This window comes from Hyperolius riggenbachi, chromosome 3 (assembly GCF_040937935.1).
Source record: "Hyperolius riggenbachi isolate aHypRig1 chromosome 3, aHypRig1.pri, whole genome shotgun sequence".
Classification (NCBI taxonomy): Eukaryota; Metazoa; Chordata; class Amphibia; order Anura; family Hyperoliidae; genus Hyperolius; species Hyperolius riggenbachi.
This window is the reverse complement of record NC_090648.1, coordinates 354695708-354715583: the sequence shown is the minus strand read 5'-3', so window position 1 is coordinate 354715583 and position 19876 is coordinate 354695708. Positions and strand designations below refer to the sequence as shown.

Below are 19876 nucleotides of genomic sequence, written 5' to 3'. Positions count from 1 at the left end.
GGGATGTTCAAGGCTTTGGAAATCTTTTTGTAGCCTAAGCCTGCTTTAAATTTCTCAATAACTAGATCCCTGACCTGTCTTGTGTGTTCTTTGGACTTTACGTTGTTGTTGCTCCCAATATTCTCTTAGACAACCTCTGAGGCCCTCACAGATCAGCTGTATTTGTACTGACATTAGATTACACACAGGTGCACTCTATTTAGTCATTACCACTCATCAGGCAATGTCTATAGGCAACTGACTGCACTCAGATCAAAGGGGGCCGAATAATTATGCACACACCACTTTGCAGTTATTTGTAAAAAAATTTGAATCATGTATGATTTTCGTTCCACTTCTCACATGTACACCACTTTGTGTTGGTCTATCATGTGGAATTCCAATAAAAATCGATTCATGTTTGTGGCAGTAATATGGACAAAATATGGAAAACTTCAAGGGGGCCGAATCTTTTTGCAACCCACTGTAGGTTTCAGTCATACCAGTCAGTCCCGTCGCTCTCGCCGTTCCTGCCACTGTAATGTCACTGCAGTCCGCTCTGCTGCCATGACAGCAGAGCTCCGTCCACCAATCAGGAGACAATTTTATCGGCTCTCGACCCTATGATCACTGGGAAGCTAATCATAGTGATCACTGTTTAAATAGGGAAAGGACGGCTCTGCCAGGGCTAGAGCTGTCCGGTCCCAAAGTGGTTGAAGAGGAACCATAGAGAAACAATACATACATTTTTATTTTTTTACAATATTTATACATTTAGTCAGCGTTTTCCCACTGTGAAAACTTTCCTCCCCCTGAATCACATTTTGACATTTATTACAGGTGGGGACATCTTTGCTGGCAAGAATAATCAACGAGGAATGTTTGTTTCTGAGAATTCCGGATGCATTAAAAATAATGCCTGGTCTCCTATAATGCTCTGGGAGAATTCTGCATAGACAGACAGCTTAGACTAAGCATCACTGGGAAAGCAGGGCTACATGCCAATATACATCAATATATAGATATAGGAAGTGTTTGATGCCAAAACCAGGAAAAATTACTGTAAAAGTGCCTATCCTGTATACCTATGTGTGTCTCTACAGCGCTTTAATATTTATATAGTGCTGACATCTTCCACAGCGACGTATGCAGTAAATGTATGTAGACGTGGCACTAACAGTCCCTCAGAGGAGCTCACAATAACATTTAACATTAAAAAGAGGAATACAACACTTATGGCGGAGTATGCCCCAGGTGCTCTTTAGCCAGACATTACTACACAGCTCAGAAAATTGATTACAGAAGTAAATTGCTGACAAAGTTAAGGTATAAACACACGTCTGATTTTTCCAAATGACGGTCGTGTGCAGGGCTGTGGAGTCGGTCCAAAAATCCACCGACTCCGACTCCTCAGTTTAGGATTCCACCGACTCGACTCCTCTAATTTGCATATTACAATTTTGTTGATTAACAGTATGTAACATGAAATTCGTCTCTTAACTGCCAACGCTTAGGAATTTTACAAGACAACTGAAGTGAGAAGGATATGTAGACTACTATATTTATTCCCTTTAGACTAAAACTAGTCCTTGGTAAGAGTACTTGTAAAAAGGTACAAACCGGAACAAAGAACATCTATCAGGCCCTAGGCAATGTAAGTGTGGGTACATGTAAGAATGATGTGCAGGTACTCTGCAGGGGAATGAGGAGATTCTTCCTCTATTACACATTCTTCATGCACAATCTGAACCAGGTTTATGGGCGATAGACCACACCTCTGTTCAATGTGCACAACATTCTCAGTGGATTCCCTGCAGCTCTGTGGGGAGTGCATATGTAGAATATAGTACTACTGTGTAACAAAGTAAACCTGAGACAGATGAAATTAAAGTTTTATACATACCTGGGGCTTCCTCCAACCCCCTTCAGGCTAATCAGTCCCTCGCTGTCCTCCGCCACCTGGATCTTCTGCTATGAGTCCAGGTACTTGAGCCAGTCTGTATAACACTTTTCTTTTCATCCGTCTCAGGTACCCTTTAATGTGTAGTCACCAAACCACATTTTAACAACATATCAAATTATTTGATTTCATGAGCAAAGAGTGCGTACATTTGCATAAACCAGCATCAACGCAGAATTATTTCCATCTCATTGACCATCTCTATTAGTGACACGGCTACACATCAGGCTGTATTCTTGCAGCATAGACGTTATTTAGTATATATGAGAGATTCCTGTGTACACATCATATATACTGTACAGTCACAATCAGATATGTATATCTGACTTTAAAAATACGGGGACTGCTTTATTAAAGCAGCACAAGTAACTAATTTTGATTGGTTTATTTCATTTTTGTGGACTGAGCACAGCCATTACTGTACACACACACACATTATTTTTAATGACTATTATCTGAGAAATAGAACATTTTATCATATTTTCTATTTTAATTACAGTTACAAATTCATTAGGAGTCGGAGCATTTTTTCCTGACTCCAGGCACCCAAAATTGCTGGCTCCGACTCCACAGCCCTGGTCGTGTGTACAAACGATCGTTCGGCTGATAAGGCTGATTTTGATGGATCCATCAAAACCAGCCTTATCAGCCTAACGACCGATTGTACACATGCCCGATTTGACGTCCAAATGACTGGTCATTTGGAAAAAAAAAAATCAGACCTTTACGTCCACATTAAAGATCAAATCAGACAACAGGACATATTGACAGATACTGTGTTATCTTCTATACAATCCATTCAGGTATGTCCATTTTGAATGTGTCCACCGTCACTGTAGCAGAATGCAAGGCCACATGCCACAGAAATCGGACAGGTCACATACAGCAGGTCTGTAACAATATGGGCAGGTACAGTGGATCATACTTTGGGTCTGCTGTGACTGTGGCATAGTGTGGACCTAGCTTTACCAATCAAACACAAGATGTTCACAGCTTGGTAACACAGGAGAAAGCAAAACGATTTATAATGAGAGGTTCTGTCAGTACAAAGAACTGGAGCATTGAGAGTGGCACAGGGAGACACAGGTTAACATGGAAGGCAGCAGCACAACATGCAGGATAAGGGCAAAAATATTAGGGCCAGAGCACGGCACATTGCATGAGGAGAAAGCAACAGCACAGCTTAAAGAGAATCTGTAACAATGTTCAGCCTTATTTCTTCTATCCTATAAGTACCTATACATGTTCTAATGTGGTCTGTCTTACTGCAGCCTTTCCTAGTTGCACAGTGGCTGTATTATCTCTGTTATATAATCTAATCTTTCCTTTGTCGGAAGGAATGTGCTTCTCTGCTTGTGATAGGATAGAAGCTATACACACACCCTCTCCAAGCCCCCTCCAGGCTCTGTACGAGTCACAGACAGCTTCTCTCAGCCTATCACACTCTGGTTAGCAGCCATGTCTTGTTTGTAACCACTGCCTAAAACTGCAATTACAAGCCAGGAATGCAGCAGGGAGTGGCAGAAACAGCACAGAGGGGCCCAGGAGAACAAAATGAATAGAATGGTATGCTTTTTAATTGTAAGAATTTTAGAGTACAGATTCTCTTTAAGAATCCAGGTACAGTGAAGCACAGGTATATACAGGGTCAGGGTATCAGAAGGACGCAGGAGCTTTGGTAGAGAAAATTCAAGCATGCAGAAGCGTCTCTTGTGAAGGATATCTTTGTAGTTCCTTACATGCACACGACGTTCTCAGGAGTAAAAAAGCAGAGAACTTATGTTTTAGAATGTATGGTAATAACTCCTTACATCTCAGTACACATTGTAGCAACCGCAAAATAAATAATAGCAATAAAAACCAGTAGTGAAGGATTGGATGGACTGACAGTCTGGTGTCTTTGCATGGCTTCTGCACCTGGACAAGCTCAGGTAAATAGCAATTGATTTCTTGGCGCCGACTGCTTATTTCTCCCTTATATGCTGGGGATACACGGTACTTTCTGTACCGTGTATCGACTAGCTGATCCGGCCAGCTCATAATATTCAGCTGGCCCGATCATGCCGCTCGACCCGCGCCCGCTCGATTCCCGCCGGCGAACAATGGCAGGGAATCAAGCGGTAATCGATCCGCACGGACGAGCGGGGGATGCGCCGGCGTCGATCCGACGCATAAAACGAACAGTGTATGCCCGGCATTAGGACTCTCCCCTCCTGCCTGCATTGTGCACTGAGCAAGGTAGAGATGAGGGGGGGGGGGGGGGGAGAGAAGAGAAGGGACTACTGCAAAGTCCATTATCTCAAGTCTCCATGTAGTTTCATTCCTAGGATTTAGTGGATAGATAAAGATCATTGTAATGGCACTGTCCATGCTGTACAACTACACTGATCAGCATCCCACTACAGCCTGTTCTATGTAGTTTCCTCTCCTGTACTTCCTGCTAATCTCTCCCTTCATAGCAAGGGAACTTCAGGATTTACAGTGGTTTGCAAAAGTATTCGGGCCCCCTTGAATTTTTCCACATTATGTCACATTACTGCCACAACCATGAATCAATTTTATTGGAATTCCACGTCACAGACCAATACAAAGTGGTGTACATGTGAGAAGTGGAATGAAAATTATACATGATTCCAAATATTTTTTTACAAATAAATGCAAAGTGGGGTGTGCGTAATTATTCAGCCCCCTTTGGTTTGAGTGCAGTCAGTTGCCCATAGACATTGCCTGATGAGTGCTAATGACTAAAGTGCACCTGTGTGTAATCTAATGTCAGTACAAATACAGCTGCTCTGTGACGGCCTCAGAGGTTGTCTAAGAGAATATTGGGAGCAAGAACACCATGAAGTCCAAAGAACACACCAGACAGGTCAGGCAGGGGCGCCTTAACCTACTGACCACCCAGGCAGCGGCTTGGAGCGGCTTTGATGGGGAAGGCGCAATAAATTACTGTCAGTCCAAGGGGAAATAAAAATTCCTGCCCTGAAAGACCGTTGTAAGGGACTGGAGAGAAATAGATTTCCTTCTGTATTAAAAAGGCACATTACACCAAGCTTTGCTTTTTTAGTAGGGCATTTTGGTTCCTTTTATCCCCCTATACATTCCTAGTAGCTTGGGTCACCCTGAGCTGCTTGGTTACTCTGCTCTTTTCACAAATAGCCTTCTGCTAAGTCACTGATAAAGAATCATTCATAATTAGGATTTATAGATACTCCCTAAGAAGAAGGTGTCTGGTTTATAGCTGTTCTCTGCCCCTCCATGAGTCCACCCTGAGCCTGAGTGACTGACATTTAAGAGTATGTAGTGAAAGTTTTCTACTCTCACAAGTGTTTTTAGGAATGCATCTAATAAGGATTCATAGAAAGATTTGAGACAGTCCCTCACTATTCAGTGTACAGAGGTGACAGCACCCTACCGCCAAATGTTACTGAGTCTGCAGAGCGAGTGAGAAACAAACAGTAAACTCTGCAGACAACACTGTGCTCTGCTAGAATGTCTGGCATGTCTAGATGTCAGGACGATCGCCATGACTAACTATGGAGCTGTAGAATCATCTGATGCTCTCCCCATTGGGACACATAGCCTGCACTTCTCCCTGAATTCACAAGGACAGTGTTTGAAGTGTGTAATGGACACAGTGGGGGTTGCAGGTTTTGTCTTTCATTGTGAGCGAGTGAATAGGAGGGCAGTATCTAAAGCTCAAACAATGATAATGGACATGTAAGCAATGTGTGTAATTACATCCATCACTACTTATAATTGAAGCTGGCATAATAATGTATTTCCATTAATGCTGTCTGTTTGCCATCTCTCTAATGCTATGTACCACCTCACGATTTTTCCAACGATTTTCCCGATGTCCATCAATTTTTTTTTTTGAGCGACAAGTAGTCATTTACACGATGTCGTGACATCGCTTAGCGTTGTGTGGTGAAAAATGACCGTCACTGAGGATCGGATCTTTAAGATCCTTGACGACACCCCGTAAAGTACTGCGGTCGCTTGACTTCTCGTTCGCGCCTGTCCTGTAATGTCACGTGACATCTCGCATACCCGCTGGCAGGAAGATGAATCGCTGGACGCTTGTCATGAGGGACACCTCGCTGGATCCATCTTCCTGTGTTGTTGCAGTCACTGTGGTGAGTGTGGAGCTTAACTTTGCTCGCCCACACCCTCTGCTCATGCTCCCTCTCCCACTGTCTCTCTGACCAAACAACTGCTACTTGGGGAACAATGTGCACAACTATGTACACTAGTCTGAGCACTCTTCAGGGGAGCCAGTAGCATTTGGAACTATTATTGTGTATTTATGTAGCACTGACATCTTCAGCACTTTACAGAGTACATAGTCATGTCACTGACTGCTCACTGGAGCTTACAATTTCATCCCTACCATAGTCAAACTGTAATGTCCGACCATATTATTATTATGCATTCATATAGCACTGACATATTCTGCAGCACATTACAGAGTACATAGTCATGTCACTGACTGTCCTCAGAGGAGCTCACAATCTAACCCTACCATAGTCATAGTCTAATATTTTCAATACAGGATTGTTTTGGGGTAAACCAGTTGACTTATTAGTATGTTTTTTAGGATGCAGGAAATGTCTGAAGTGTCTGAAGACAGAAACTCCATGCAGATTTTGCCCTGGCCAATGTTCAAACCTAGGACTCAGCACTAAAATGCAGTAGTGCTACCCACTGAGCCTCTATTCTACTCATAGATATCTGCTCATCCATGTCATCAATTCTGACCCTCTACTACCCTTCCTCCCTCCCTCCTACTTCTCTTCTCTTGTATCACTTACACTACAAACACACTGTGCTTATCTCCAGAACGGATTATAAATCAAACTATTATGGCCCATACTCAAGAGGGACTTTTGTCGCCTCAACACGCGGCGCGCGCGTGTTGCGGCGACAGGTCGCCCGTGAGTATGGGCCGTCGCAAGCGCGCGCGCCCCCGAACTGTCGCCCGTCGCTATGTCGCCATGCGATTGAAACTTTCAATCGCATGGCGACAGTCGCCGCTGCCCCCCCGCCGCAACTGTCGCTAGTCCGCGTGAGTACGCGGACTAGCGACAGCAACCTCCATTGAGGTTCACAGACCTTCCGGTGAGCTTCCGGCGGGGGGAGGAGGAACGTCAGCGACAGCTTCCGCCTTGCCGCTGGTCCCTCTTCCGCATGTGTACGCGGAGGGACCTGGTGAGAAGCTGTCGCCGGCCTGTCGCCCACACGCTCACGTGTGCTGGCGACAGGCGAGTTTTGCAGCCCGTGAGTACGGGCCACTAGGCCCAGTGCACACCAAAACCGCTAGCAGATCCTCAAAACGCTACCGGTTTTTGGAGCAGATTTCAGAGCGATTCTAGGCATGTTTAGAGACATTTTCTAAACATGCCGAGCGTTTTTGTGAAGCAGATTACAAATACTGTTACAGTAAAAGCTGTTACTGAACAGCTTCTGCAACAAAAACGCCTGGAAAAACGCTCTGATCTAGCGTTTTTCAGAGCGGTTTGCATTTTTCCTATACTTTATATTGAGGCAGAATCGCTTCTGCAAACCGCAAATGTGCAGCAGGAGGCACGTTTGCAGTTTGCTAAAAACCTCAAACCGCTGGTGTGCACCATCCCATTGAAATACATTAGCCAAGCATTTTCACAGACGGATGCGGTTGGCGGATCGCTGCTAAAACCGCTCAGTGTGCACTGGGCCTTAAACCACCTTACCATATCAGCCCTTCAATGTTATGATATACCCACTCTAGTCCTACCCTAACAGGTGGTAACATATTTGCATATCTCATAATGTTTGTGAAAAATTATTTTGAAAGTAAGAATGTCTTGCTTGATAATCCGATCTTGCAATGTGACTGCCATTGGAACTTGTAGTGTGGATGCTGTATTTATTTGAGGTGCATACTGGCAGCATGTGCTGTATGGCATACAATGCTGATCATCCACAAGGCAAACTTAGGCAGCTGCATAGGGTCTAGAGAGAGTTTAGGGGCCTGGTGGTTGCTAGCCCCCAGCAAATCTAACTAAATAAGCCAGGTGACCATCAGTGGAGGGCAAAGTGTTATCTTGCCTAGGGCCCCATTTCATAGTTATCCCTCTCTGATGGCTTATATCATGTGTGAAGTGTTCTATAATGTATATGATTTTTGTTTTATTTTTTATGGGGGGGGGGGGGGTTAGGGCGCCACAGGATTTCTTGCCTGGAGTGACAAGAAGGCTAGAGACGCCCCTGAGGTCAGGGATAACGTTATTGAGAAATTTAAAGCAAGATCAGGCTACAAAAAGATTTCCAAAGCCTTGAACATCCCACAGAGCACTGTTCATGTGATCATTCAGAAATGGGAGTATGGCACAACTGTAAACCTACCAAGACAAGGCCATCCACCTAAACTCACAGGCCGAACAAGGAGAGCACTGATCAGAAAAGCAGTCAAGAGGCCCATGGTGACTCTGGACGAGCTGCAGAGATCTACAGCTCTGGTGGGGGAATCTGCCCACAGGACAACTATTAGTTGTGCACTGCTCAAAGTTGGCCTTGTTAACAGAAAAGCATAAGAAGTCCCGTTTGCAATTTGCCACAAGCCATGTGGGCGACACAGCAAACATGTGGAAGAAGGTGCTCTGGTCAGAGGAGACCAAAATGGAACTTTTTGGCCAAAATGCAAAACGCTATGTGTGGCAGAAAACTAACACTGCACATCACTCAGAACACACCATCCCCACTGTCAAATATGGTGGTGGCAGCATCATGCTCTGGGGGTGCTTCTCTTAAGCAGGGACAGGGAAGCTGGTCAGAGTTGATGGAAAGATGGATGGAGCCAAATACAGGGCAATCTTGCAAGAAAACCTCTTGGAGTCTGCAAAAGACTTGAGACTAGGGCGAAGGTTCACCTTCCAGCAGAACGACCCTAAACATAAAACCAGGGTAACAATGGAAAGGTTTAAATAAAACATATCTATGTGTTAGAATGGCCCAGTCAAAGTCCAGATCTAAATCTAATTGAGAATCTGTGGCAAGATCAGAAATCTGCTGTTCACAAACGCTGTCCATCTAATCTGACCGAGTTGGAGTTGATTTGCAAAGAAGAATGGGCAAGGATTTCAGTCTCTAGATGTGCAAAGCTGGTAGAGACATACCCTAAAAGACTGGCAGCTGTAATTGCAGCAAAAGGCGGTTCTACAAAGTATTGACTCAGGGGGCTGAATAATTACGCTCACACCCCACTTTGCAGTATTGTTTTTTTTAAATGTTTGGAATAATGTATGATTTTCGTTTCACTTCTCACTTGTACACCACTTTGTATTGGTCTTGGAATTCCAATAAAATTGATTCATGTTTGTGGCAGTAATGTGACAAAATGCAAAAAAAATTCAAGGGGGCCGAAAACTTTTGCAAACCACTGTATATTGTACCTTATGCTAGGAATACACAATGCGTTTCTGTCACTCGATTCTCCGCTCGATCATTTTTGCTGCTCGATTCTGCAATCGAGTCATCTTCCGCTTTCTTATCTTTTTCCATTCACTTCTATCAGAAATCGAGCAGCAAAACGATCGAACACGTTGAAAATGATCTATCGAACCCATCTATCTGCTACAGAAACAAATTGTTTACAGGTAGTCCTGACTTACGAATGACCCGCCGATACGAATGGCATGGATTCTGTGTTTCCATGGGAACAAGCTCCAAAAAAAATATTTCAAATTGGACTTGAGGTTTTTGAGAAAAATAGATTTTAAAAAAATTCAAAGAAAAAAAATGGCTTTTAAAAACTTGTTTAAGCATGTACAGAGAGCAGAGGTGACACATGGGGGACACTGGAGGCACAGAGGAGGTACAGGGGACAGAGATGGCACATTGTTCCGACTTAAGAACAAACCTACAGTCCCTATCTCGTTCGTTAACCGGGGACTACCTATATTCTCATGTTCAGTTGCCATGAGAATACCAAGCCTCATGAAGGAGTATCCTATTGTTATCAATAGACACTGCTCAAGTCACAACAATGCTATTCTGTCTTGGGACCAGCAATGCACGATTGCATCTAGTGTAACTTTTTCATCCAATGCTGGGCAAACACGATACATTTTTCCCCTCTATTCTCCACTCGATTTTGTCGCTCAATTCTGCAGTCGATTCCCTTATCTTTTTTTAGTCACTTCTATGAGAAATCAAGCGGCGAAAAGATTGAACATGTCGGAAATTATCTATCGAGCCATCCATCTGCGGCAGAAATGAATTGTGTATTCCCAGCATTAATCAACAAACACCAAAGTGGCATATTTGCACTGGCTTTGCTGCAATTGGAAACTCAAAGCATTTACAAGTTTAAGGAGACAAGCAGACTTATAACCATAATGTACTACTTCAGGGCACTGAGTGAAATATGCAAAGCATTCCTTTAGAGCCTAAAGGCTTCCCTAAGTAGAGGGAAGCCTCTGTAAAGCCCAGGCTTCCCCGATTTTCCTAGGGCCCTCCATTCCTGCACTGCGATTACAATACTCAATGTCAGATATTGCTTGCATCCATCACTTTGTGTACGAGCACAGGTGCAAAGTACATTCCTTGTGCAGTAGCACAGAGCCCCGTTCCACTATGCAGGTGCAAATACAGGAGGAGGAGGAGGAGGAGGAGGGGAAAAAAACAAACAAAAAAAAAAAAAAAACACAACACACACACACACACACACACACACACACACACACACACGACATAGCAGGCAGGACAAGCAAGTACATTATAACAAAGTCGGGATCTCTTTGAGCACTGATCTGGTGGGGCTACAAACAGTGGGCACTTCAGCACAGGCCTTTAATTCTTAAAAAGAATAATAATAATAATAATAATAATAATAATAATAAAAAATAGTTTTTAAATAATGTTAGAAGCAGTCCCCTACTAACAAACTACTCTAGTTACATTTTTCATACAAAGTTGTCTTCATGTACAAAATATACATTACTTTGTTTTACTTGTTTTTGTTACATTAGTATTGTATAAACCGTTGTAAGTAGTAAAAGCATGTTGAAAACAACCAAAATAACCCAACATTGTTTATTCTATAGGTCCTAATACAAAGTTTCCTGAAGAACCTTAGAAGCACACTGAAATTAGACAAACAGCAATGATACAATCTCTCCCTCAACAAAAGACCGGAATTACTCCAATTACTTGTTGTGTCACATACTGACATTCTTTGTCAGCCAAAATGGACATAATGACTGGTTTGGCCAACAGTCACAGCCAAACTGCATGTACTCTCCTATGGAAGGGGAGAAGCCATAAAAAAAGTTAAAATCTGCCAAAAGAATTCAACATGGCTGACAGCTAATCACCCAAGGCATGACAGGCACAGACTAGGACAAGGAAACCGATAAACCTGGGTCGCACTCACAAATTCACCTCTTTATGGTGTAATCTGATTTAATAAACCATTTAAATAACAAATCCCTTATGGTCTTAGAATGCTCATATTTGCTATGCTGACTACACACACAACTAACTACCCATACAAAAGTGGTACCACAATGTGCTGAAAGCGGCAATCCTTTCTCACCAAAAACGTATTGGAGATTTCATATAAAAGCATATTGGAAGAAGGTTCAAAAGCATAACAGCTGTGTACAGCCAAGATAGCCAAATCTTTCAACTTACATGAGGTAGTGCCACTTTCCCATCCAGACACCACTGATATAAATCTCCAATACACAATCACTTAATGCCTGGTACACACCAGTTTCCCATCAGATTGACGTCCCAAACATTTTCTGACAGGTCCAATCAGGTTTGTGATCGGTTTTCCGATCACTTCTGTACAAAACCAATCGGAAACCTGATCAGACCTGACTTTATCAATTCGACCCATCAAATCTGAGGGGATATTATATGGCAAGACAAGACATAACATTTATTTCGCGCTTTTCTCCTGGCGGACTCAAAGCGCCAGAGCTGCAGCCACTAGGACACGCTCTATAGGCAGTAGCAGTGTTAGGGAATCTTGCCTAAGGTCTCCTACTGAATAGGTGCTGGCTTACTGAACAGGCAGAGCCGAGATTCGAACCCAGGTCTCCTGTGTCAGAGGCAGAGCCCTTAACCATTACACTATCCAGCCACTGACGTGTACCAGGCATTAAGAATTGTGCAACAATCAGATTGTAAGTATTATACTAAATAGGCAAAGTGTTAAATTCCCAAGCAAGCCATAACTTCAATATGGTCAGCCTGTGTTGAAGCCTTTACACATAGCAGCATATACTGGCTGACCAGCTTAGGCAGATGGAGTTCACTATACTTTTACGCTCATATGCTTGTATTCCTCAGCTACCACATCACAACAGAATGCAGCTCAATACATTAGGTGGCTGGCACTCTGCTATAACCACTATTATGATACGCCCACAAGGCTGTGGCTTACACTTAAAGAGGATCCGAGATGAACTTTTACTCATTGCATAATGGTGTTGCTTTCTTATAGTTTATAGGGCATTCCTCAAGCCAAATACTTTTTGTTTTTGTTTTAATACTCTAATTCCCTAGAAACTAAACAAGCCACACCCACAGGTTTTCAGAGAGCCAAGGCACTCAGACAGTAGCAAGGGCTCATGGGAGCTCAGTCTGGGCAGGAGGAGGGGGAGGTATAACTAGCCAGAGATTTCAGAGGCATAGGGGAGGATTAGGTTTTTTTACTCAAGATGCAGATAAGCCTGCCTCTGTGTAATAATTTACAAACAACATGGCTACTGTCATTGTATCACATGAAGAAATAATCATATTCTATTAAAGCTGAATACAGCTAGATTTGCTGTGTAAACTATCTAAACTTTAGATAAGATATATAGACAAGTTACTTGTTATAGTTAGTTCTTCATCTTGGATCCGCTTTAATGCGTGCATTGTGTGCATTTCAGAACCAGTTGCATTTAGGGGATAGGATGGAGAACGCCTATACAGACAAACTGGTAGCCAAAACAATCACAATAATTATGTAGCTTTGACCTACTTCATCAATAAAGGTAATATTTCATAATATGCTGATTGCTGCTGGATGGCTCCAGGTATGCAGTTACTGCTAGACTTTGCAACACATCTCACAAAGCAATGCAAACTGAAGAACAGGACTATGACAGGATAAAAATAAAACCAGCAGTTTTGTAAACACTAAAGAAGAAAAAGCCCCAAATAAAATATTTATCAAAATAAAGTCCTCATAATAAGCATTCCAGTGACAACACTACACATGCTTTTACAGTGAATGAATTCTTTAGGCTTGTAACAGCTCGGGGCTGCAGGGAAACCCAAACCACACAGCACATATCCAGAATTATTACATACATAAGAAAGGTTTGTGGGAATTTGTATAGTCGCTGAACAGTGGGCTTTTCCCATGTGGCTTGCTTTTTGCTGCTGGCAATGATGATGCAGCAGTATAAAGGGGAGTAAAGTCATTATGTTTAGGTTGCAAATTGTCACTGCAGATTTGTTCTGTTACTAGCTAGGAATTTCTGGAACAAAATTAAGCAGGCACTTTTTGTACAAAAGGGAACACGTACCCCCAAATGCCTGAATATGGAGGGTAACTAATAAAAGAACAAATCAGAATTTCAAGGAAGCTCAGCAACAAAAGACGACAATATATAAAATAAAGGTTTCATAATAGGTTCATAATTGAGGATGCTGGGGGGGGGGGGAAGGCAGAATGTTTGGGGTGATTCGCATTACTGCGCAGGCATTGCCGTATTCCCACAGATGCAGTATGGACACGCTCGTGCTTGAATCGAATCTCGGCTCTGCCTGTTCAGTAAGCCAGCACCTATTCAGTAGGAGACCTTAGGCAAGTCTCCCTAACACTGCTACTGCCTATAGAGCGCGCCCTAGTGGCTGCAGCTCTGGCGCTTTGAGTCCGCCAGGAGAAAAGCGCGATATAAATGTTATTTGTCTTATCTTGAAGAAGTGCATGGTCACAGTCAGGTTCTTCAGTTTGCATTGCTTTGTGAGATGTGTTGCAAAGTCTAGCAGTAACTGCATACCTGGAGCCATCCAGCAGCAATCAGCATATTATGAAATATTACCTTTATTGATGAAGTAGGTCAAAGCTACATAATTATTGTGATTGTTTTGGCTACCAGTTTGTCTGTATAGGCGTTCTCCATCCTATCCCCTAAATGCAAATGGTTCTGAAAAGCACACAATGCACGCATTAAAGCGGATCCAAGATGAAAAACTAACTATAACAAGTTAGTTGTCTATATATCTTATCTAAAGTTTAGATAACTGCGCAGGCATTGCCATATTCCCGCAGATGCAGTACGGACACGCTCGTGCTTGAAGAGGTGCATGGTCCAGATCAGATTACAGACAAACCCTCACTGGTAATATTTTTAGGGTCTGCACTAGGCAATGAGGGACCAGATGACAGCGAGAAAAGCTTTATTAGGATCCAGAGGCTTTGTGATCTTGTACTAGAGCTTTAATAAGTTTTTTTTTTTCTTTTTTTTAATTACCACTCTAGAAACACAAACACGATGATCATATATCTAATCATATACTGTTGAGCCTTTGTCTGCTGAGAATCCAACAAGGACTATCCTCATTCACCCTTACCTACCATTTTGGTAACCTTATTGACTGGACATTTTGAAAAATCTTCATCAACCAAAAGATGGGGTACCAACAGCCTCAAATACAGCATCAAGCAGTACAGTGCTAGTGGTTTGATCAATCCCCATGGAGTCCTGCTGAAGATCTTGTGGAATTACAACTGTATGACAATAATAAGAATGACTGATTTTTCTGGAAGTGTTCAATCACTAGAAATATCAGGATGTTGTTGACCTCAAAATTCCATAAACTGCTGTTACTTAAAATGAACTAGGAAAGTCAGGTTGGCCAAGCAAGCATATTCAAAAACAAATTTAAAAGGACCAACAATGGTAACAGACAATTATCCATATAGACCACTCTGTTCTGGCGGACCAGTTGTTAGAACAATAATCAGTGTTAGTCACTAATATCAACTGATAAGCAATTATTTAGAATAAATATAGCACCAAATGTTCTGCAGCACTGTACAGAGTACATGATCGTGTCACTAACTGTCCATCAGAGAAGCTCACAATCTAATCCCTACCATAGTCATATGTCTACCATAGTCTTTGGCCAATTTAGAGGTGAGCCAATTAATTTATCCATATGTTTTTGAGATGTAGAAGAAAAAACTGGAGCGCCCAGAGGAAACCCACGCAGACACGGGGAGAACATACAAACTCCTTACAGATGGCGCCCTGGTTGGGACTCAAACCAACCATCGCTCCATTTAAAGGGCCATGATCGCTAAAATCATAAAATACATGTTAACCTAACATGCGGCCAGTTACGCACTTCTAGGTCTGCAGTTTTGTGCTTCTGCTAACGATCTGATCAGTAGATCATGGTTGAATACATATGTACCCCAACAACGTACATGCATCACAAACCGGGGGGGGGGGGGAAATCACTAATTCTACAACAACAATTGAGTGTTTCTATGAAGCTTAGGGCCATAAATTGTTGGGGGGGGGGCTTTAAAAATGGGGAGTACAAGACAAATCAGCCCCTGCAGAGAGGGTCCCCTGCCGCTAATGTAGCCTCGGTAAGAAAAAAAATGGTAGGGGAGTTCACCATACTAGTCGCTTAGGATGTAGGAGAAAAAAAAAGGTATCAATTTCAGTCCCTGCAGCACAGGCGGCTTCCTCCTGCAGGCAGAGGAGTTACAATGCTACAGCCAGAGGGGGATGTGCATGCTGACCAGGATCGCACGACCCACCTCCCACCTTTGGCCGGGATAAGGAGATAAATACTCCATCGTCCGTCAGCCCCTCACCTGCAGAGTGGTTGCTCCCACTTGCGACAGCACCAATACTAGAAAGCACCTATGGCTCTTCTGTCCGGGAACGCACGAGTCGCACAAAGACCACCAATTAACTGACCCAAAACAGAAGCCATTATCTATTATCAATATCGAATGGCGACCGGAAATAACAAACACCACGCCTGCGCAAATCCGTAGGCGGAGTATAATGGAAAAGGTGCAGGCGCACATTAATGGACACGTGTATTTGTCTGACAACAGGGACCGCATTTCCGCCATTTTTGTTGTGGGCAACAGGAGTTTCGCCTGCGTAGAACACGCGTCAAATTCCACACGTGGCCGTAAAACAAACCAATCGCGAGTGGCCCTTTTTTAACCAATAGAACGAAATGTTTAATGTTTCCTAGCAACTAACCATCTGTTTAGTATTGCTACCTCTACCTGAGTTTCGGGGACATCATGGACCCCCCCAGCTGCTCTCTTGAAATCAGGTAATGCCATATGAATGAGAGTCTTTTTTTCCATATTCAACTCTTGATTGAAAAGGGAATTAAAAAATGTACATTAAAGCTAAGAAAGAAATACTGTGTATGAACAGATACGGACCCATATGCAACTAACTTTTTCTCCTGAATTTTTTCCCACTGGGCTCTATTCTCAATGATTTTCCGCATGCGGAAATGCACTTGCGGTAAATTCCCGACTGAAAAAAAACATCATGACATGACATGACAAATGTTTCCGCATGAAATTTACCGCATAAAAATTTACGCATATATTACCCGCATGCGTAAAAAATGCGGTAAAAGTCCGCAAAAGTCGGTAGTTTCCGCAAAAAAATCCAAATTCACAAAAAAAAGAGGCGACTTATTTCTGACTTAAAGTGAACCTAAAGGCAACAAAAAAAAATGAGATGAACTCACCTGGGGCTTCCCTCAGCCCCCTGCAGACGATCGGTGCCCTCGCAGCCCCTCTCCGATGGCCCAGGACCCGCGGCGAACACTTCCGGTTTAGCCGCCACCGGCCGACAGGCATGGGAACGCGAGTGATTGTTCGCGTTCCCCGCCTGTATATCGCCCCCTATGCTGCTATTGCGGCCTCCTGCCTGTCGGCCAGTGACGGCCAAACCGGAAGTGTTCGCCGGCGGGTCCTGGGCCATCGGAGCGGAGCTGCGAGGGCACCGATCGTCTGCAGGGGGCTGAGGGAAGCACCAGGTGAGTTCATCTCATTTTTTTGGGGTGACTTTAGGACGTTGGCGCTCCAGCTGTTAAGGAACTACAAGTCCCACAATGCATTGCTGGAGTCTGACAGTCACACTCATGATTAATAAAGGCAAATGCATGCTGGGATTTGTAGTTTTATCACAGCTGGAGAGCCAAGGTTCCCTACCCCTGCTTTAGGTTCTCTTTAACTACCGAATTTTTATCACCTACTAGTACTTGGTGATATATTTCGCTTCCCATTGACTTAAATGGAGTCTGGAGCCTTGAGTGCCGTGTTTGGCGGACTTTAATTTTTTTTTTTTGGACAAGTTTTTTTATGCAACTTTTTTTCTGCATGGTTTCCGCATGTTTACTATGTAATTACGCATGTTTCCCAAAAAATTTTACGCATTGTTCCCGCATGCGGTAAACATGCGGAACATTTTTAGTGAATGTGGAAATTTTTCGGTGTTTTCTGCAGGCAGTAAGTTTACGACCAAAAAAAACATTACCGCACATGGTTTTGTGAATAGAGCCCAATGTGATATTTTCACAACTTGCAAATAAAATGCTTTCTAACCACCAGCAAGCAAGAAAATGATTAAAAAGTGCATTTTCACCTACTTTTTGGTATTTGTTCAATTGCAAAGTGCTGAAAAAGCATTTTAAATACAAGATGGAAAATTATCTCCTAGTTGAAAATGCAGGATAAAACTTAATTGCACATGGGCCCTTGAATCTGTATGTATCCAAGGCAACAAACCTAAGCAGCATAAGTATATCCATATATGGCCAATTTTACCTTGAATGAAAAAAACGAAGATTGAAATAAAGGACTACATATAACATGGTATTATCTGTTCTCATATAAAGAAAAGCTCCAGAGCCTTTTACACACTCATAGGAGTTCTGGTTCACCATGAGCTTGCTGGGCAATTTGTAACTCTGAGGGCTCTATTCATAAAACCTTACCGCAAGTTTTCCGCTCAAAACAGCGGATTTTCCCGTCCATTTAGCAAAGTGGGCATTCATAAAAGCTGTTCCCGCATGAAAATCTACAATCCCCCAGCAGAGCGAGAAATTTCCGCCTTCTCCAGTGTTTTTCTAGATTTATCTAGAAAAAAGTAACAAAATGTCCATTCATAAAGATTAGAGGAAGCGGTATGTGGACGGGAAATACCGCTTCCTCTGATTTTGCGGATTACATACAAGTGAATGGGACAGACCTCCCAGAGAGAGCAGTGCACGGAGGGACTCTGCCGGCTGAAGTGTTTCCGCATGCCTTCCGACAGCTTACCGCCAGCTTTCAGCGGGAGAGCTCCGCTCTTGCATCGCAGCTTTCAAGATTTCTTTGAATGACCACCCAGAAGTGTAAAATACCGCTGCGGTATTTTCCCTCCAGGAGTTTTCTCGCAACAACTTTTTTATGAATAGAGCCCTGAGTGTTTTAATTTCTACCACATAAAGCCACATTAATCCATGCCATGCACTGATGAGGACAAACCAGTCTGAAACAGTCTGTATGCATTTCGGATTATTATAACTCTGTATACTTAACAAGCTGACACATCATTGTATTCCAGCAGTTCTGGAGGGGTGTTTAGCTTACAGGGAAAACAAAGGGACAACTTGCATGTTCAGCAGTGATGCATTGTTGAAGACATCATATGCTTACTCCAACCTGAATAATCACAAATGACTGTCGCTGGTTTTAATATATGATATACGGCTAGTTATTAAAATTGAGAAAGAAGAGGTTTGGGTATCTCTACTACTATGCTCACTGACATGACAATATTCTTTATGATACATATTAAAATGAATATGTGCTCACATTCATTGGAACTGGAAAAAAAAATGGTGATTTCACTTTTCAGTTAGCTATATTTCATAAAAGTGGATGTTTTCCAAAGTAACGTTTCAAAAGCTGGGTTTGAATAAGGGAAGTTCAGAGAATTGGGTGCTAGTCTGGTTGTGGGGACTAGAGATGGCTCGAACCTCCAATTTTCGGTTCTCGAAACTCGAACGCAAACTTCCGCAAAAGTTTGGTTCGCGCGAAATTTCGTGAACCGCAATAGACTTCAATGGGGATGCGAACTTTGAAAACTAGAAACATTTATGCTGGCCACAAAAGTGACGGAAAAGATGTTTCAAGGGGAAAAATCTGGATTTGAAGCAAAGCAGCGTTTTAAGGGCAGAAATCAGATTGCATGCTAAATTGGAGGCCTAAAGTGCTTTAAAACATCTTGCATGTGTATACATCAATCAGGGAGTGTAATTAGAGTACTGCTTCACACTGACACACCAAACTCACTGTGTAACGCACCGCAAACAGCTGTTTGTGTAGTGACGGCCGTGCTGGTCTGGTGCGCACCATGGCGAGAGTGCAGACCGTGGCGGTTTTCAAGCCCATATGGTCGTCGGGCTGTGATAGAACAGCAAAAATATACACTTGTTCTCCGCGCAAAGGGCTTAACAGAGTTCCATGAGCTGCCCAGAAGTAAAAATTCCTTTAGAGAGACTCCACACAAGCATAAGATTCCAAACTTCAGCGCTGCATAGCCTCTTGTGTTAAAAATCCATCACCAACACCACTCACAGTGCAGGCTTACCAACTTCCAATAAGACCCAGATTATAAGGTCTGCACATTCAATAATCCCCACGATCACAGGCTTCCTTGTTGTCACTTTTCAGATATCCGTCCTCAGCAGGTACTCCCAGCATAAGAAGATATAATATATAACAAACAAGATCTAAGTGCTCTCTGTTTAGTTTAAAAAGCCGGCACTTTTATTCATAAATTACAAATAAAAACAGATACTCACATAAGGGCCCTTGTTACAGGGACCCTCAGTTGATACAGCGTT

General features: G+C 42.9%; 3 protein-coding genes across 7 annotated transcripts in view; 2 read left to right on the top strand and 1 right to left on the bottom strand.

Moving 5' to 3' along the window:
• SIMC1 (SUMO interacting motifs containing 1) overlaps positions 1–11407 on the top strand; it is a 190800-nt gene extending 179393 nt beyond the window's left edge. For all 3 annotated transcript variants that reach the window (XM_068277109.1, XM_068277111.1, XM_068277112.1), the window contains one exon: positions 11026–11407. Coding sequence is in view for 1 of the 3 variants with exons in the window: in XM_068277111.1 (XP_068133212.1) it covers positions 11026–11057 (32 nt within the window). In the remaining 2 variants the exon portion in view is untranslated. The remainder of the gene's footprint in view (positions 1–11025) is intronic.
• KIAA1191 (KIAA1191 ortholog) overlaps positions 1–15905 on the bottom strand; it is a 43835-nt gene extending 27930 nt beyond the window's left edge. The window contains exon 1 of the mRNA XM_068277113.1: positions 15819–15905. The gene's annotated coding sequence lies outside the window, so the exon portion shown is untranslated. The remainder of the gene's footprint in view (positions 1–15818) is intronic.
• Positions 15906–16019: 114 nt separating this feature from the next.
• Positions 16020–19876, top strand: part of CFAP43 (cilia and flagella associated protein 43) — a 139783-nt gene continuing 135926 nt past the window's right edge. For 2 of the 3 annotated variants that reach the window (XM_068277107.1, XM_068277105.1), the window contains exon 1: positions 16021–16297. In XM_068277107.1, coding sequence (XP_068133208.1) covers positions 16266–16297 — 32 coding nt within the window. In that variant the 5' untranslated portion in view covers positions 16021–16265. Of the gene's footprint in view, positions 16298–19876 lie in introns of all 3 variants that reach the window. The other variant, XM_068277106.1, reaches the window with a different exon arrangement.